At 32.3% G+C, this 19,710-nt stretch overlaps 1 protein-coding gene across 1 annotated transcript in view; it reads left to right on the top strand.

Moving 5' to 3' along the window:
• The window catches only part of LOC129219979 (solute carrier family 12 member 4-like), a 133,109-nt gene extending 116,350 nt beyond the window's left edge, over nt 1-16,759 (top strand). Inside the window, 6 exon segments of the mRNA XM_054854301.1 lie at nt 460-551; nt 5,523-5,633; nt 6,440-6,657; nt 11,113-11,246; nt 16,108-16,148; nt 16,151-16,759. Of these exon segments, the coding sequence (XP_054710276.1) occupies nt 460-551; nt 5,523-5,633; nt 6,440-6,657; nt 11,113-11,246; nt 16,108-16,148; nt 16,151-16,201 (647 nt within the window). The 3' untranslated portion in view covers nt 16,202-16,759.
• Nucleotides 16,760-19,710: the final 2,951 nt, after the last annotated feature.

Genomic DNA, 19,710 nt, shown 5'->3' with positions numbered 1-19,710 from the left:
AGAAATGAATTGTATGCATGTCAAAAGTTATTGTTGTACATATGTATATTCAAGTAATAGGGGTCTTAGTCTGCTTCTCTTTATGACCGAACTTTTCAGACAATTTCAGAAAAACTTTCGACACAGTAGATTTTTCATCAAAGTAGATCTTGTAGTAGAAAAAGAAATTTTGTTTTCCTACACTTTTTTTTATTATTGCCTTATTTTCATGTTTGCAGTAAATGAAATCTGCAATCTGCATACACTATTTTTAGTACAAATTTATGATATTGCCTTGAAAAGAAATTTTAGTACTTGAAAAGTGCTTGAATTTTTTTTCTCCCTGAAGGGTATGAACCCTGTTAGTGTGTTTAGTAAAACATCTTCTGTTTTAAGTAACAAATTTTTAGCATAGGACTATTTTTTGAACTTTTTTCTATGTGAAAAAAAAGTTATTGTTTTTCTTTAAAAGAGCAATAGAACTGGAAGACAATAGCATACAAATGAAAAAAGATTTGGCAAATTTCTTGTACCACTTACGGATTGAAGCTGATGTTGAAGTTGTTGAAATGGTATTTATTTTTTAATAAAATATCATGGATTTAATATTGTGCATTATTTTCTCAAGAAAATTGTCATGTATGTGATTTACAGGGTTGCCAACTTTGGAGAAACAATTTGAGGAGCATCTGTGGTGATTTTGAGGAGAAATTTAAAATTTTGCGGAGCAGTTTGGTATTTTGTATGAAAATCAAAAAATGTAACTAAAACCACATATCTAAAATTGTTTTAGAACTTTAATAATCATTTAAAGCATTGGTGTAAAAATAATTATTTTTAAATTGATAAAACAGCTTTAAACACTATTTCAATCTTAGAGTATAAACATCTTCAATTTATCATATTTCATGTTTGTAATGATAAAATAGCGAAATATAAGCCTGAAAACATTGGGCCAGAAAATGCGGAGCAAAAGAACTGCTTTGACGAACTGCAGAGTTTTACTATTTTTGCGGAGAAGTTGGCAACCCTGGTTTTATTTATTTTTTTGTTAATCATTGCAAATTATATGAATGAATGCCATTAAGTTCTTTTAAAATTAGCCATTTTTTAAAATAAAATGTTTGTTAGATGTTGTGCTTTGGTATCAAGTCCAAGCTAAATATTTAACATGGATCTCTTGCATCACCTCTAGCTTTTGGGCAGTAACTTACTGTTTAATAACCTTTGTGTTTCATTAGCCAAGTTTTCAATGCATCAAAAACATGTAGTTTCAGGGAAAATTCCAAACATGATTTGTTAAAGAAAAATTTCTCTTTCAATGAGTTGGGTTGAATTAAAGTAAAACATTTTATGTTTCTCATATGCTAGACATAAAGCAACGCCTTTGAACTGAAAATAAAAATGATAAAAATATTTTTTGAAGTACAAAATTTGCAACCCTTAGAAAAACAAATAATGGCAGAAAATAAGTTTGCTTCTACTCACCACTGGTGAACAGAAAAATTTCCCTATCTTGATCTTTATTTAATGTTGTCTAAATGTTTGTCACTGAAATAGTTTACAATAGCGTGCTGTCTGTACTATGCACTGAACATTGATAAAAGTTTATTATGGTACTTTCACTTTTTTTTTTTTAGAAGTTACAAACCAAAAAATAACTCTTAATGGCAGTAAAAGGTTTGTTCCAGTTGAAATGTTGCTCAAGGAAATTAAAAATTTCTTCTAAAAATAGGAGGGAAACTAAATTAAACTGTAGCTACTAGATTAAGGAATATTTGGACAAAGTAAATGAATTTCAAAACCTCAAGATTAAATAAAACTTATGCAAAATTAAAGTTGCCAGAATTATAGGTAGATATAATAAAAAGGGCATACAACTTTTCAGAAATGTTTTATAAAAAATGAAGTGAGCCCACTTATCCTTCTGGGAAAAATTGAACGTTCTAAGTTGTTTTTAATAATAATTCACTTTATTTTTGTTCATTTCTTATAGTTACTTTAATTACCAATTAAATTATACTTATACACTTCAAATCTATCACTATATCTTCTTTTAATTCTTTTGTACCATATTTTTTCATAAAGAGTTCACTTTAGTATTGCTATTTTCTTATGTAATTGCTTTTTTTTCCATTAGATTGTACTTAATTTCATCATTGTAATTAAATTCTTCAAGTATGCCAATTTTTCATATTATGCTACAATTTTCCTTTGGTGTTTTTTATTTATTTATTTTTTCTTCTTTTCTATTCATTTAAATTTCATTTTTATTTTTCTCTGCTTGCTTGTATTTAATAAACTCTATTTTAGGTGTGTTACTCTCCTGTGGTCTTTCTTCGTTTCTCTGGCATATAGATATGCTATGCTACTGGTATATCTTTTTCTTTTCCTGCATGTTTCTTTCACTCTAAAAATAAATGTTTACCTACTCTCTTCTGTGTACTGTGCTTTCATTCTCACTCCTATTTATCTTTAACTTGCAAAAAGTTTATTTTTGAATGGTGTTAAATGGGTTATTTGATTTGTTTGCAAAATATGTAGTGAAATCTTATTAACATAAATTAATATAACACAGATTTTTTTTTTTTTTTTTTTTTTTTTTTTTTTTTTTTGGTAAGCAATAATGTAAAATAAGCTTAAATATTTTCTGAGTAATGGCTGTAAATGTAGGTTTATTTAATTTGTTGTATAAAATATTTACTAGTAAATGTATACTGGTTGTATTAAATTTCACTTCAGTGCCGGAAAATGTTTAGTCCTGTTAGAATTGTATGAATTGGATAAAATATGGAAATGTTCTTATTTTCATGAGCTGTTACATTACTGGAAACATGTTTCCGGTAACCTGTGAAAAGTTTTATTCATTTATTTTTCTAACCTAGTAGATTTGTGCATGTTCTAAATATAACTTCAGTTGATTGACAAGCTATGCAAAATATGGGCAAATGAAGGGCAGCTCATGTCCAGAGCTGCTGAACGGAACGGGAAAATGACTGACTCAGACTCTGGGAATTATAGAGCCTCTGACTTGTTTTTTCCAAAGTCAATCCAACTCCACAAGCACTATCAGAGTTGCAAACTTTGAGGACTGACCGACTCCGATTCTTGGAAATTTAAACATTCAACTACTTTACCCCGAAATCATTTCGACTCACACCAACACCACGACCCTGTTTATGTCAGCAGGTTGGAAATAACTTAGTAGGTGACAACATTATGCTTGAGATTTTCAGCATAATTAAATATATCCAACCAGATTAAACTTACAAAATGTTCATTTGAGCTTGAATTCATATTAACCATTGTCTTATTCTTATATTCTCTCTATTTGTCATTAATAAAATTCTACTGTAGTTAGTTATATATTATTCTAATAATTCGATTACGATTAAAATGACACAATTTTGTATTAATTATAATTTGATAATATAGTTAATTATTATTAATTGTTATCAAGTTGAAATCAGTGTATTAAGTGTATTAATTTTTCAATATTCTTATAGCTGAATATTCAGCCAAATTATGTTCTTTACTTGACAAAATCACTATTTGTGCATCACTACTGTATACTATGAACATTGTCATTCAAGTCTAGCATATTGAATTTTCCACACTAATTTTTGACAATCTCTTAATTAAAGATGAGAATCTTGGGTTGAACATAGGTTTTGATTTAAACAAAAACTTTTTTCTTTGGTTAGCTGGAGTCATTAGTTCCAGCCTCTGTGTTCACAAACTGATATAAATTTGTGCACCTACAGGGGTCTGTCCAGGATTTTTCACAGGGTCCGTTTTTTGTGAATAATCAATTATTTTTGTGAAAAATCAATTAATATTGTGAAAATCAAATTTTGCAAAAAAAAAATTGTAAAAACGAAATTTTTGAAATTTGTGGTGGCGCAAACTGCATCATTGACACTTAATGTTGAGTGTTTTTCCTCTTTTCTGTTGAGAATATCATTCTTGAGTGTGTTTCGAGTATTGGGAGTACGGGAGGGCGGCATTACACTCTGGGAGATGGGCACGCCTCAAGTATCAATATTTATTTACCATTCTACATTATGTTAAATTATACTAGAAATGTTATATGTATAGTATTTAAAATAATTGTAATAAAGAAATTCAGGCAGAGGTTCAGCATTTAACTTTTTGAACCAAGACATTGTTAAAAAGCATAGAATTTCGTTTAAAACTTATTAACTCCATGATTTTTACAAAAATAAAAAATATTTTAATTGTTTACCTCTTAACAAAGTGCACTAAACATCGAAAATTCGAAAAATCGGATTCCCATAGCAGATGCAAAGAGGATGCAAAGACATCGCAATCCTCAAAGTGAAAGCATCAAAAGTATAAAAACGGCTTGTAAAATAAATATTTCTGATAAAATTATTTTAGAATTGCACTTTAGAGTCCTATGATAAACATTTCATTAATGTCTGGACACAGTTGAATCAAAATAAATAAAAAATAAACCATCGATTCAGCATTTAATCTTTTGACTCATAAAAGAAAATGGAATTCCTCTTTAAAAACTTAAAATAAGTGTTGTTACAAAAATAAAAAGACTTTTCATTTATTTGCATCCTAATAAAGCGAAGTTAGCTTGAAAAAAGAATAAAGTATGATTCTCATATGGAATGTAAAAAGATTGTGCTTTTCAAAATGTAGGCATCTAAAGAAAAAAACAATAAATAAAAGAGTTTATTTAAAATTAATTATCCTTTTTAGCATCGAAAAATCAAACCCATATAACTTTCTCCCAAAATAACAGTTAAACATCGCACCCGCCAGATGCTAAGTGGCGAAAAGTTTAAAGTTGGTAACCCTATCTAAAGCGATCACATTCATCCCCCCCCCCCCCCCATCCCTACTATCCTTTGCAGTCCTAAGTTAATTTCGCTGTATGTTATTGTTTATTAAAATAAACAAGCAAAATTATAAACCAAACTGACTTTAAGCTGTTAATTTCTTTCATAGAAACCAACAACAAGCATTTATTAGGCCTTAGTAGTTATTTATCGCTTGCAGGAGCGTCACAAGAGCGCCTTTTTTTTTTTTTTTTTTGCAAAATTAACAGATTTTGTATAAGTTGATACCTCTAATGTAACTTTAAAAAAGGTTCCAAACATGCTGCGTTATTTTGATTTGAGATTTGCTCTTCCAATAAACAATTTGTGAAAGATCCGTTTTTGTTTATCAGAATTTTGTGAAGGGTCCGTTTTGGTTGGTCGGGATTTTGTGAAAGGTCCGTTTTGGTTGATAAGATTTTTGTAAAGGGTCCGTTAACGGACCCAAATTTCCTCTGGCCAGACCCCTGACCTATTCTAATAGATTACGCCTTGTTCATTTATATAAGAATAAAGGCTTTTAATTCTGTAGTTTACTAGAATAACAATTGATTTCATGAATTTTAATATACATTTGATAAAGCAATGAATGATAAAACTGTGGTATAATGTATTGTTTTAGTTGATCATAAGTTTGTTGTTCTTTGTATTCTCCTATGAGTTCACTCAATTTTAACTTTTGTTTTTCAGATGGATAGTGATATATCTGCATATACTTATGAAAGAACATTATTAATGGAGCAAAGAAGTGAAATTCTTAAGCAGTTGAAACTTTCTTGTGGAAGATCAAATTTCAGTGATGTAAGTATCTTCAATTTATATATTCGCTTAAGAATCATAGTTAGGTTTTTGCTCAATTTTTTTATCTGTATGTACCAAACAGTTTAAGAAGAGGAGTTTAGGGGTGCATGTAGCCTAAATTTTTGGGAAGAGGAAAATTTTCAATTTGCCAAGTTAAACTCCGAATTTTATAGAATAATAAAATACAAGCATGCACACATCCATGCACCTGAGGAGAAACGATGTTAAATACCAGTATAAATTATAAAAAAAGTAAATGATAAGGGGTTTTTGCAGTGATGTCACTAAATTTGTCGAATCATCAGAAAACTTGCCAAAAAAAAAGAAAATTTTTTGGGAGGTCACAGTGACCTCACATTGGGGCCCCCTGGACGAGTCATGGTTCTGAAAATTAGAAAAATTAATGTTTTGAAGCTCAAAAGATTTTGTTTTAGAAAAAACTACCAAAAGCTTCTTATGAAATTGTGTGTTAGTTTGCATTGCTGTGTAATATTTATTGAATACTAAGCTTTTAAATGTTAAGCAAATCTAATTTACTAACCAGCAAAAACAATGCATAGTTCAAATTAACGAAGTTACATTATAAATTTTGGTACTACTCCATTAGCTCAACATCTTTTTTTTTTTTTTTTTTTTGGACACCTTCTTTAGTCAGCTAACATATATACATCAAATAAATATATATAAAATACTGCAAAATATATAACTCAAAATCGTGAATTATGATATTTGACTCTGTCACCAGTGTATGATTTTCATTCATTGTTTCATTTAAAACTAACTTTGAATACAAATCTTTCTTTCAGCTTCAGAACATTGTTGATCATCACCATAATCAATCAAGTACGAGATCAGAGACTAAAGTGAGATTTAATGATGTCACAGAAGAAATTAGAGATGTTGAACTAATAGACGTCTCGTCAGCAGAGGATAATATGGACAATGAGTTTTCAAGTTGTGGTGATCCTGATTCTTGTCAAGAGGCAGCTCAGAAAGAATTCGACAGACTTCTGACCATCAAACCGTAAGTAGTAATCCACTGTTGTTCAATCAACCAAAAATATATGTACTCATTATATCTGGGCCTGAAAGTCCTTTGATCGATCACTATAGTCCGACAGCAGACAAATGGCCCTTGTCAATCATTTGAGAAAATGGGTTCATTCTTTAAAATAGTTAGCGAAGGAAAAAAAGAGAGAGACAAGTGCCATATTTTGGAGTTTGGCGATATGAAAAAAAAAGTTCTCTTAGTATATTTTTGTTATGTGATTATTTAGACCTAAATGATTTAAATTGCAGCAATAACTGCATTGAGTCTGCAAAAAAGTAAAAATGAAAAGGCTTGGCATTCATTATTGCAACCCTAGTCAAGCCAATTTTCAACTGAAATTAATTATTGGGGCTTTGTTATCTCTGACTAATGGCTGCTGAAAGAAGTAAAACCGAGACTCACCCACTTACGTAGGATGTGACCTGTCCAATGAAACAACTGCCTTGACAGCACAAAATTATAATTGTTTTACCTGTTTGGCTATTTTCTTAAATTCCAAGGTGATGTATTCAATCTATAGAACCAATGATGCATTTGCAAATTCCATGTTAACTTTTCTCTCCATATCGCCCCATCATGAAAATGGACAATTCTCAAATGGGGCAGAGCAAAAGCTCAGCTTTTCTTGGTTGGACTATTAATAGTTTATCACAGGTGCAGGAGAGTAGAGAAACTTTCCCTCCTCTTCAGCTGCCTGCCCAAATTGTGGAGATAGAGATGACGGGCGTTGTCATTTCTCAATGGTAAAGCCAGTTATCCTTATAAGGGGTGATAGTCATACTTAGTAGGTGCCCATTTACAAAATGGCCATCTCTCTTGTAGTCTGAAGGTGCGATAAAGCAATGTGCCTCCATGCGTAGGGGAGATGGGGACAAGTACTTTTAATGTCTCAAATTTTTATCAAGCTTGGGCCACTGTAGACATTTTATGCAATTGGTTCCAGAGCTCTTCCCAGAAGTAAAGTTATTAAAGTCACACAGTTCAGAACTCTCTGGAAGAAGAATTTTTAGGAGTGACAAAGGAGGCCAAAAGCAACGAGGATACTGACGTAAGTGACGCACAACCAAAAATGTTCACATTGAAAATTTTGAGTATCATGGAAATGACGCAAGTGATCATGGATGGGTTAATGCTCTGCAAAGAATTAGAGAAAAATTCTTAATGACTCCCGAAAGACTACCATAGCCAGCTCCTCTTTATAAACAGAACACAAAATTAATTTATGTTTTCCTTATGCATGTTGTGCATAAAAGTCGATATAAGTACACATTAAACCTATTATATAATTAACCATCACTAGAATGAAGTATTTTGTTATCTAGAGAACCAAACCCCTATTTTAACACTAGTATTAGGTCTCAATTTATGCGGTTTCGATTTGCGCGGCATTTCCATGGAACGTAACCTCCACGTAAAACGAGGGTCTACTGTAGTTCGATTCCACTCTGATCAATAAAAGCGGCCCAGGAAATTCAACTGTATTACTTTCGGAATACACCTTGTATATCTATACATAAGTAGAAAAACTATTCGCTCAAATCATATATTTTTAAAGAATATTTTCAATGACGATTCAAAGAAATTATTTATTTCTCTGAAAAGCAAGAGTTATTAAAATAGACTTAGAATATTTTTACGTATTACTTCATCTTTATGCAAAATTTTACTGTATTACTTTAGGTATATGCAATTTAATCTGTATAAGTACACTGTGAAAATTCACTTTTATACTGCACTTGTAGTGGATGCAACCATTAACGTATTCTTAACAGTGGCGTACCGAGACAGATGGGGGCCTGGGGCGCTACTCGAAATGGGGGCCTACCTGGTATTAAAACTGAAGTTTCTCAAACTATGTGTCGTACCATATATTACAGTAATTACTTTAAGTGGTACATTTTTACATATTTCAGGTAGTGTTGGTTTGATTTCGGACACTATTGTAAATACCACAGTAAAACACATGGTTTTAAGTAAAATTAAGTAAATACTATATTTTTAATAAAATTGTGCTTTGTCAGAAAATATCAAAAACAGAAAAAAGACCTAAAATTATGTAGTATCTTAAAAATTTATTGCATCTGAACATCCAAGTACAGTGAACAGAAACGTTTAGGCATTCCAGATTTAATTAATTTTAGGATAAAAATTGGCTTTTACAGAAAAAAAAAACCCTTTACTATTCCTTTGAGTAAGACACACCAGGGAACTTTTTACCTGATAACATCACCTAATCTCAGTGGCGTAGCTAGACCTGACTTTCGGGGGGGGGGGGGTTACTTCTTTTATATATATATATATATATGTATGTATATATATATATACATATATATGTATGTATAATCGCTTGGAATTTTTTCCTTTTCTTCCTTTTTTTCTTTCTCTTCTCTCTTCTTTTTCTCTTTTTTTTTTGAGACTAACTTTTCGGGGGGGGGTTGTCCCCAAAACCTCCCCCTTAGCTACGCCCCTGCCTAATCTCAGAGAAAAATATTTTTAAAACATGCCTACCTAAATAAGGATGAAATTCACACGTTCACAGTCTAAATAAAACTTTTCTGCTAGGTCTCACTCACAAAAAAAAAAAAAAAACGCTCTTTATGTTCTTCAGACAAAAAAACTCTGGTATGATCCTATACTTGCCTGGCGCGTTTGATTGAAGTGGAGAAAACGCTCCGCGCGGCTTCGCTGGTAGAATTAAAATTTTTAATGTTCGACAGAAATTAAAACAAAAAAATTTTGCGTATGCGTGGGTTTAACTAACTAATCCGATTTCTAAAGCGAAGAGCGTAATTTCCCCCGATTATCGGACAAAGGGTTAGGAACTATTTCTTTTGCTTGGCTGGAGCTAATTTCTCCATAGTGCAATCGAGGATAGAATGGATGGGAGGAGGTATTATGCAGTCAAGGTCAAAAGTCCTGAAGGATTGACCAATTAAACAGTTTTACGCTGTCGAAAGGTGCATAGCAAAAAGGAAGTCCCCTTTGCTTGAGTCAGAAGGGGTCCGATAAAAAAAAAAAATTATCTGACTGATTTTTCCAACGCCACAAAGGATAGACAACTTCTCATTTAGGAATGGATTTTCTTGGTTATATGTTTGAATTTGGTTTCAAAAATAGTGTATGAATTAAGACTATAGACCATCGTAGTCTTAATACACAAAGCAGAACATAAAACAGATATTTTGGCTGTATACTGTAATGATCAAAAATTATAAACGTGCATCTGTTATGCATTAGGTTTTTTTTTTTAATTGTTTTAAAAAAATGCATAAAACTTTGCTGAAAGCACTTAACAAAATAAAAGCAAATGATTTTTATAGGTTTAGTTAATTTAAAAATTTGGGGCCCCCATTAAATTCGTGGCCCAAGCGCTCATGTGTCTTTGTACACTAGGATGGGTCACTATGAAAAAAAGTCATATTTAACAAAATTTATGATATATACTCCCATATATAGGTAACTGATTAATATTTCTAATCATGATGTATATGACAGATCTACTGGAAAAAATGATACAATTTCGGGGCTTATGTTAAAGCGGGGCCTGTGGGACATAATTTGCCCTCTCTTTGTTTAGGCAAGAGTCACTGAGAAAATATTCATTCTACATAAAAAGTCAAATTTTTATTTATCTAAACCATGACATAAGGCACGTCTGGCGAAAAAGAAAACGAATTAAAATTTTGGGGCCTATGTCAAAGCGGGGCTGGGTATCATAAACCCTGCATTGATCTCGAAGAGGTATTGATTGTATCCATGAACAAATATTTGGTCTTTGAAAAAATTATGATTTATTAAGCCAACTTGTTTAAGCATTCAAACCAAGATATGCGACAATATTGGTGAAAACCAAAAATTGAGATTTGGGGGCCTATGTCAAAGCGGGGCCTGGGGCGGACCGCCCCCTCCGCCCCCCCTTCGGTACGCCACTGATTCTTAATGATAATAAATGAGATTGATTGAAAAGCAGGCAATACACAGTGCTGAATTGGAGAGTATGCAGTGTATCCATCCTGGTGTGTTTCAAAAAATGCCATATACCCTCTGTTTTTTAATTAATTTGGCATTTTGCATTTTGTGAAAATGATTTTTTTAAATAATTTAAAATAATATCGTACAGCAGACCTAAAAGACATAAATGTCTCTTTTTTTAAACTTAATTCTCATGATTTATTTCTCATTATGTGTTGGGAGTTGATTGCAGTTTACATATGAATGTGCATCTGACTTGTATATGGGATGCATTTTTTCAAAAAAGAAAATTCTTAGTACTTATTTTCTACATTTTAGCTGAGCTAAGTTACCTATTGCCTTCCTGCTAAAGTTTCAGCTTATGCCCTTTTATATTTTCAATTTATGTATCATTCTTTTTATGACTCCAGTACTGGGTATATTGTTATATTTATTTTTTAATTTTTTCTCCTTCAGGGATGAAGCTAATGTTAGAAGGATGCATACGGCCGTGAAGTTGAACGAAGTGATTGTGGCTAGATCTCATAATGCTCAGCTAGTGATTCTGAATTTGCCTGGATTACCTAAAGGTTACCCAATCAAAGCAAATTGTATCCTTTGATGAGGTTAATAATTCTTCTGTTTTTGAGAAAATCACAACGTTTGAAAATGAACAAGAGTGAAAGAGATAATTTAATGCTTACAAATGAAAAATGATCAGTGAGTTACATGGTGAAGGAGGGCGGATTTAATTTTAGAAATACAGTGAAACTTTTATGAGCAATCACCTCTATTGAACTTATCACATCTATTCATATTGACCACTTCCATTAACCCTTTGCGGTTTAAAAAAAAAGTCCCCTTCACCCAGTAAATCCAAAGAGATTATAAAATGTAACTGAAGAGTATTAAAAGTCATACAATTATCCTAGGATCGTGTTCAGAGACCCATTTTAAGTCCGCAAAAATTATATAGCGATTTAAACTTGTGTCGATAGGATTGTTGATAGTGATTACACTTTTTAATTGAACTGGTTTTGATATGAAACGCCTAAATTACTCAAAAGATTAAAAGGGTGGCTAAAATAGTATTATTAATATATGTATTTTTTAATTCAATCTTGAATTCTTTACAAGGAAAATAAAGTTATTGAAAAGTTTGACTGCTCACTCTGACCCAAGAAAATTTCTTTCTTCTTATAGAATAATTTTGTTTGATGAATATATATATATATATATATATATATATATATTTAATTTTCCAAATTAAAAGAGGCAAGTGCTTTTTTCTAAAAAGTTTGCATTTTTACTCGCTTAAAAAAAATGCAATGACTGATAATAAAATTCTAAAACTCACACCTAACTGATAAAATAGGAATAATACTTTAACATAATTAAGTTATGAATTTAAGTTGGGTATTAGTAAGTAGCAAAACATTTTGTCTTTTCATCTAACTAATCAGGTTTTATTTGTAAATTATATGTTTGCCATGTAGGAAGTATTCTTACGTGTAAATATAAATAATACAGTCAAACTCTCTTATAACAAGCCCTGATTTTAAGAGAACTCAGATTTAGCGTGGAAATCAAATAGATTTGGATGGTATTATGTTAAGAATAAGAAAACATAGCTCACTTTTAACGAGCAAACCATGCTTAATGAAAACAAAATTTTTGCATTTCATAAAATTTCTGCTGATTCTGATTTCCACCTCAGAAAAGATTATCCTATTTTTGGAAAAAATCCATAAGCATTTTGAATTTAGCCGAAAGTTATAAATAAGACATAAATCCTGAGAACAACAGCCCTCAACATACCAAATGCGGCTTCTAAAGCTCAGAAAAACTTCAAACTATTTTGAAGCCACAGACGGAAATGACGATATTTTTTGGGTTACACATTCCTCGAAAACAACAAAAAAAAAGAGAAAACAAGATAGTTCAAAGTAAATAACCAACTTCTTTGGAACTGTACAGAAATATAAAAATGACTATGATTTTTTTCACGAACCCGGTTTTTATTAGCATTCGTTTATAACGAGCAAATATGGTATGGAGCAAATATCGTGGTCTCTTTTGCGCTCGTTATAAATGAGTTTGACTGTAAATGTTTTTTTTTTTTCATTTTAATGCTTCATCCTAAACATTTTATGGAAGTAACTTCTACTTTACGACAGTAAAAAAGTCTCAACTTCAACCATGGATGCAAGACCTTCCGTCTTGACAAAATTGCCGAGACGGAGGTCGGGACGGAAAGAAATTCAATGACTTTCTTTTAAATTTTAATAAAAAAAGAAAAATTGAGTGTTTGAAAAATGTGCTTTAATATTACTGGACCGTTCCATAACCACGAATTTACATTGACATTCTCTCGGTTTTCCGCCATGTGCTTGTTTTGTTTGCAACATGCTTTTGGAGGAGTGGCTTGTTGGCTCGCGCCGTTTGACTTTTTTTAGGTATAGCTTTGTTATTTCCAACTCACTGCATTGCAGACCGAGGAGTTACTCGCTATTCTCCCTGATTTTTCGAAGCAATCGGCTCTAATTGAAAATTTAGCCTTTTCTCATGCTATTTTCGATCATCCTTTCGTTTTTTGCATTTGTGGGGTTTTTTTGCAAATTTTACATGCATAAATGAAAATTATGTACGCTCTTAAAATGTCTTAAGATTTGAATCTGCATCACCGATTGAGAGTGATTGCTGACAAGATGAAATATTTTCGCCACAGCAAAGGGCGTCCACATACCAGGTAAAACAAACTATCAAGGATTTTGAAGATTTTAATGAAAATGGGAATTTTGGAAATAATCGGGGGGGGGGAGGGATTTCAAGCTGGTTTTGGAAACACCGATGGGCAAACCGTTCCTGCATTTTTGACGAAGACTTGGGGAATCACTAAATTCTAATGTCATTGAATCGAACACTCGCTAGAATGGAAATATGGGGGGGGGGAGAGAAAGGAAAGGAGAAAAATAACGGCAGCACGAGTTTGCGAAAAAACGCTGCTCTTGCAAAGAGGGTAATCTGTCCGCAAATTAACCCATGATACTGAGGCCTTAAAACGTTGATATCTTGGACAATCTAGGGGGGGGGGGGGGGTTACTCACGGGTTACAGTATAAAATATCGAAAAACTTAAACGAAAATATTTTTTGATCAAGGAGTGGTTTGATATTTCTCCACTGCAAACTCTTAAAAATTTAAAAGTCAAAAAGTTTTAGGCTGTCTCTAATGATGTAAAAGTGGGTTTTAAAAAAGAATCGAAGACTGGAGTCTTAAAAACACTAATTTAGGCTATCTTTGGTGAATTTATGAGAGATGGTTTTGGTGTTCTAACATGAACATGTTTTGTAGCTGATGTGTTAAAAACTATTTGAGGCTATACTTAAATGACTTAAGTTAAAGGGCATTTGTGACCCTCTCCCGAAAAGTGTTTGTAATTGAAGTCTGAAATCTTTTAGGCTGTCTTTGGCAATGTCAAGAGGGAGGGAGGGGGCTCTCTTTAGGCGAAATTCCGAAACTGGAGTCTTAAAAGCGCAATTTCGGACAGTCTTGGGGTTCGGGGTTCTCCTTTCCCAAAAAATATTCAAAGCTGAAGTATTCAGAACTCAGCTTTAGGTAATCTTTGGAAGACTTAAGAAGAGGGAATTCGAAGTTTTCTCTCTACGTTTTAGAATTTAAATTCTTAAATCTTCGGTGATGAAATGGGGGAAACCGCAAATTTAAGTAAAATTTAGTGAACTTAGAGGAAAGAGTTCAGGGGGGGGGGGGTCTCTCTTCACGAAGTATTGAAATGCTATTTTGGCTATTTTTGAGTGAGTTAAGAGTTAGGGAATTCAGGGGTCTTTCTCGAAACATTTTCGAAATTAAAGTCGTAAAACTGGGTTGTCTTTGGCGATGTGTGGAAGGGAGTTACTCTCTCAATAAAAAAATAAATCTTAAACAAAAACTTACACTGCGTTTAGTAAACACAATGAGAGGGGGAGGGGTATTCCGCACCCCCAGCCCGAAATATTTTAGTTTCTGAAATTTTAAGAGCTTTGTTTTGGGGTATCTTTGGATGACTTAAGGGGGAAGGGTGTAGGAAGATTTTTTCAAAAAGTTTCCAAAATTAAAGTATTAAAATTTTTAGGCGGTCATAAGTCATGTTTATAGGTAAGAGGGGGTACTATTCCTACAAAACAATTTAGAAACTGAAGCCTTAGAAATTGAAATTTAGGACATTTGTGGTGAACTCAGAGGAAGGGGTTCGGGAGTTCTCTTCCGAAAATTCTTTGATGCTGCAATATTTAAAGCGCCATTTTATGCTATATTTGAGTGCCTTAAGAGGGATGTGATTCGGGAACACTGCCTGGAGTTAGGATTCAGTTCCCCTATTTCTTTTTTTAATTAATGAATGTTGGAAAGGGTACCTTTTTTAAAAAATATATCTACTTCACTGAAGCGATGTTTTATTGCTAATTTCACCACCTGCTATCTTATAAAAGAATTCTTTTTCAAATGAAGACTGTGGGGGAATGGTGACAGTTCATTATCATTAGTCGGCCTTACTCTTCCCCCACCTTTCCTTCTTTTCCAGTTTGTTGGCGCTACCTTGAGTGGACTTTCGAATCATAACTGATTTATGTTGCAAAAGTGAAAATCTTATGTCCTAAGCGATTTTATTGCTACAACAAAAATGTTTAGGATCGGCAAAAAACTAATGGTGGGGTGCTGCAAACGCTTTTACCCCTTACATTATCCAACATCGTCTAAAATTGCGTTTTTGAAGCTTCAATTTCGAAATATTGCCGAAGGAGGGTTCCTGAACTCCATCCCTTCAATACTGCATTCAAAAAGCGTATAAACGTTATGAAATTAAACTAACAATTTCGTTTTTAAATCTTCGGTTTCGGGAAAGCCCATAGCGTCCCCTCCCCCCTCTTTCTTTAATATTTTTTGAAGGTTGCCCAATATTGTGATTTTGGGACCATCAGTTTGAAATAATTGATGTAAGAGTCCCTGAACTTTACCAAAATGGCCTACCACAGCGTTTTTTGGTCTTCAATTTAAAAAAATTTCTGGGGGAGAGCCCCCAGACCACCCCCCTTATTGCCGAATTTTAGATTTTTTGGAATTATGATGTCAAAACACTTAAATATTACAATTTTAAGGCTCAAAATTTAAATCAAACAGATTCCAAAACTGGCATTGTTAAAATCTGCAACATTTATACATACGAATTTTTCCTTAAGACCGTATGCGGGCGGGGGGGGGGGGAGGGGGCTGAAAATATTTTCCGTCTTGAACACATCACCAAACTTGCACTCATGACTTCAACGCATTCAGCATTTGTGTTGTTTTCTCAAAAAGTAGCCCTTGTGAGTATTAAGGGATTGCAGAATTTGAATGTTAGTGATTACAATTACTTTTGACTCATCAAACATACTGAGTATTGTGTGTTATATTTGTCACTTTTCATTAACTCATTAAGACATGGAATTCTTGGAAGTTCTGACTGAAGGTTTGGAGCGGGGGTACTTATGGTAAGAGGTGGAGGTCGAGAAGTCATAACCATTTATTCCTGATTCACCCAAGTATTTGGTGGAATGCTATTGCAATTTAGTCATGACTGAAATTTCTTTTGTACATTACATTATGCTGTGATGCTTTAATTATATTATTTTTAATGAAAGAATTCAGTATGGATGATGTTTCTAAACAAGTGTTAGCTTTTGTTTGTGCTAGAGTATTATTGTTTTTTAATATTTACAAATGTGATACTTTTTTTTTTTTTTTTGGACAGCTACTCATTCTTTCTTGTATGTAATTTTAAAAAGAACCTTTTGTTCAAAAATGTTTTCAAAGTTTTGTTTAAAAGGAAGGTGCATTTTTGACAAGTCACCAAATTTTATTTTTTTATGATGCTAAACTCAAGCTTTTTCCATTATAGCTTTAGAAATTAGAAAAAAGGATAAAATGGTCCAGTGCTACATTTTTAAAAAAGAATAAGCTGATGATTTTTTTAAAGTAAAAATCACAAAAACTTAGCATTAAAAATTGGAGGTGAGATTAGCTTTTTATAACGCAATGCCTTCTTCTTGTAACAAATAAAATTAGTTCCAGTAAAAAAAAAAAGAAAAAAACAATAAAATTTCTTTGCATAGTAATAATAATATAGATAAAAGTTTTTGATTTTATTTAAATAAATACTAACACTTTTTAATTAATGTTATTAGCTCAAAAGAATGTAATTATGACTTTCTGTAAACATTTCATTGCATGTAATAATTTAATAAATAATTTAGGGGGGGGACACTGTTTTACACAGCAAATTAACAATTAAAATGTGAAATTTCTGGATGACCTTTTAAGAAGTTTCTTAGTGAAGAATGCAAATTTCTTGTATTTGAGAGAAGATGAAATATTTTTGCAAAGTGATTATGAATAGTTTCATAAAAGCCAACAAACTACTTATGCTGTGTAAAAGTTTTTAATTTAACACTGTTAAATTCACCCGCCAAATAACTGTAAATTCCACCTACTGTTGCTTAATTGTTTTGTGTGTATTTTATTGTCTTTTTTAAATATTATACTATTTGTTTCCTTATGAAAGGTGCATTTATAGTTCTAAAAAATTTAACCCTCTACTGCCCAAATTAGTACCTCCTGAAGAAATAAATGTTTATTTACACAGGTTGTTGAAAAATTATGCATTTGACACCTAAGGTGGTTTTTTTATTTTAAAATTTTAACATTTTCAAAATAATTCTGTGACGCTGACTGAATAAAGTAATCTCCCGATTTTCTGGGCCTTTCACAAACACAACCTGAAAAAAAACCAAACTTTTCTGGTAATTATTAACTGAATGTAGATAAATTCATGCATTTTAACTTAAGAAGTGCAAAATTTATTTTTAAACTTTCCTATTTCTTTCTTCCTTTGCCTTTTTATGACATCAAACCGTTTAAGGTCACCAAAACCTGACTACTTGAAATCTGGTTTTTAGCTTTATACTATTTACTGCTTTAGATATTCACTACTTACTCATTTTTAGATCTACGCTACTTATGTGGGTAAATGAGTGGCTGGATCAGTCTTGAAAATATACTAGTGGTACCCGCACGGCTTTGCCTGTAGTAGAAAATTAAAAGGTCTTTTGGTTCGCCACTATATTTACAAATAAGTATGGTGGATTTCTCGCCAATTGGCTTGTCCATGTTACGGTTCCTCGTTTTGATAACTTGGTAATTTACTCGTCCATCTTATGATAATTTTGCTCAAGATAACGTTCTTAAAATTGGAATAGAAACAAAACAAAATCGAATTTTCGAAAAATCGCTTTGAGGTGCTCACCTCTATTCTATAAACTAATTCTGTGCCAAATTTCATGAAAATCGGCAGAAAGGTCTAGGCGCTATGCCCGTCACAGAGATTCATACATCCAGACAGAGAGACTTTTAGCTTTATTATTAGTAAAGATTCCTCTTTCCTCCCCTTTGAGTTTTTGGCGTAACCTAGCTCGATCTGTTGCAGTTAATCTGCTTACAAGATTTGCTCGCATATGTGTGTAATCCGTTTGCAATAATGAGCTATTCCTTTGAAACTTCTACATGCATTTTGTACATACGCTCTTATCATTTTAGCTGCAGTTTGAATGTATTTGAGTCTTAGTCTCTTTAAGCTCTTGCACACACCAGCATCGTTTTACTTAATATGCGTATTACCTGTGGTTGCTTTGCCACCCTATTCTGCATATAATCAGGAGTTTATTGTATTAACATACACACCACTTCAGTCACACTGGTCAACAAAGAAATAATGCTCCTATAGGGAAACATAATGATGCAATTTGATATGACTTCAGAATCAAAGTGGGCAGTAAAGGATGAATATAGATCAACTTTTTAGTGGAAAGTTTCATGAAAATTAAGTAAATGTGTTTTAATCTTACAAGTTTTTACTTTTGTTTCTTTCAATACTGTTCTTAATTTTGTATTTGTCTACCTGTTGAGGAACACATATATGTATTTTGTTTTCAGCAAATTTAGATGCATGTGATACCTTCTATGGGCATTTTTGCTGCTCTGTGATGTTGTTTCTTAAGTTGTATGGTTTACAATTTTCTTAATTTTATTTTTGAATTTTCTTTCAAAGTAATTCTTTATTTCATATACATTTATAATCACGGGAGTTATTTATTTCTCAGTTTTTGTGTGTAATGTTTTTAGATGAATACTAGTTACATTATTTCATAAGATGAAACATCACATTTGTTGTATTTTGTGGTTTTTGTTTGCATTTAATTACAGTAGCCCCTCGTTATATTGCTCATTCGGATATATCGCTCTTTTCTTCTGTTTCCCGAAATATTAAAATCTAAAATAAGAAAAAAAAACTTCGCTTTGAGTTTGAAACCATTTCTGAAAACATATGGTATTGCTCAGAGAAGGTCTCTTTCCTCTTTATTTTGTCAATGAACAAAAGGAAGCTCTGGAAAAGCAGCAGCAATACCTGTCATCCAAATGTACATACCCGCACAGTATATTTCAGATTGTCTGTAAACTACTGGACATTTCCTTGGGATTGATACATTGCCTTTATCATGAGCGAGAGACATCAAGCAGGTGTCATGTCATACTAGCCCATGTAGAAGAGAACATACACCCTTCTTTTTGTACAGAAAAGATTTGTGCTTGGTTGCACAAACCGGGATTTGCATCAAAGAAAGGAAGAATGATCTGGATGGACAAAAGAGTTTTCTGTTAACAATGTGGTTACTTTTACTTTTCACATCCTTTCTACAGCAAGTCAAATGAATTAGAAAGTCTATTGGGAATAAGAGAGTATTGGAATGCTCACTCTTATCTCGCGGCAGCTCAAAAAGATAGTCTTCATTCGCCATTTGTTGTTTTTAACTTTCTGACGGTGAAAATTTACTTAAATTTCAATCTTATTTAATTTTAATAGGTGTGATAGTACATTTGTGAACTACATCGAAACCATTAGAAAATCGTGTCAAAAAGAACTTATGCTAATTTACTTGTATATTGGACTTATAACTATTTTTAATGACCTCCATTATATTGCTCTTTT

The sequence above is a fragment of the Uloborus diversus genome, chromosome 4 (assembly GCF_026930045.1).
Source record: "Uloborus diversus isolate 005 chromosome 4, Udiv.v.3.1, whole genome shotgun sequence".
In the NCBI taxonomy this organism is placed as follows: domain Eukaryota; kingdom Metazoa; phylum Arthropoda; class Arachnida; order Araneae; family Uloboridae; genus Uloborus; species Uloborus diversus.
This window is presented reverse-complemented; position numbering and strand designations above follow the sequence as displayed.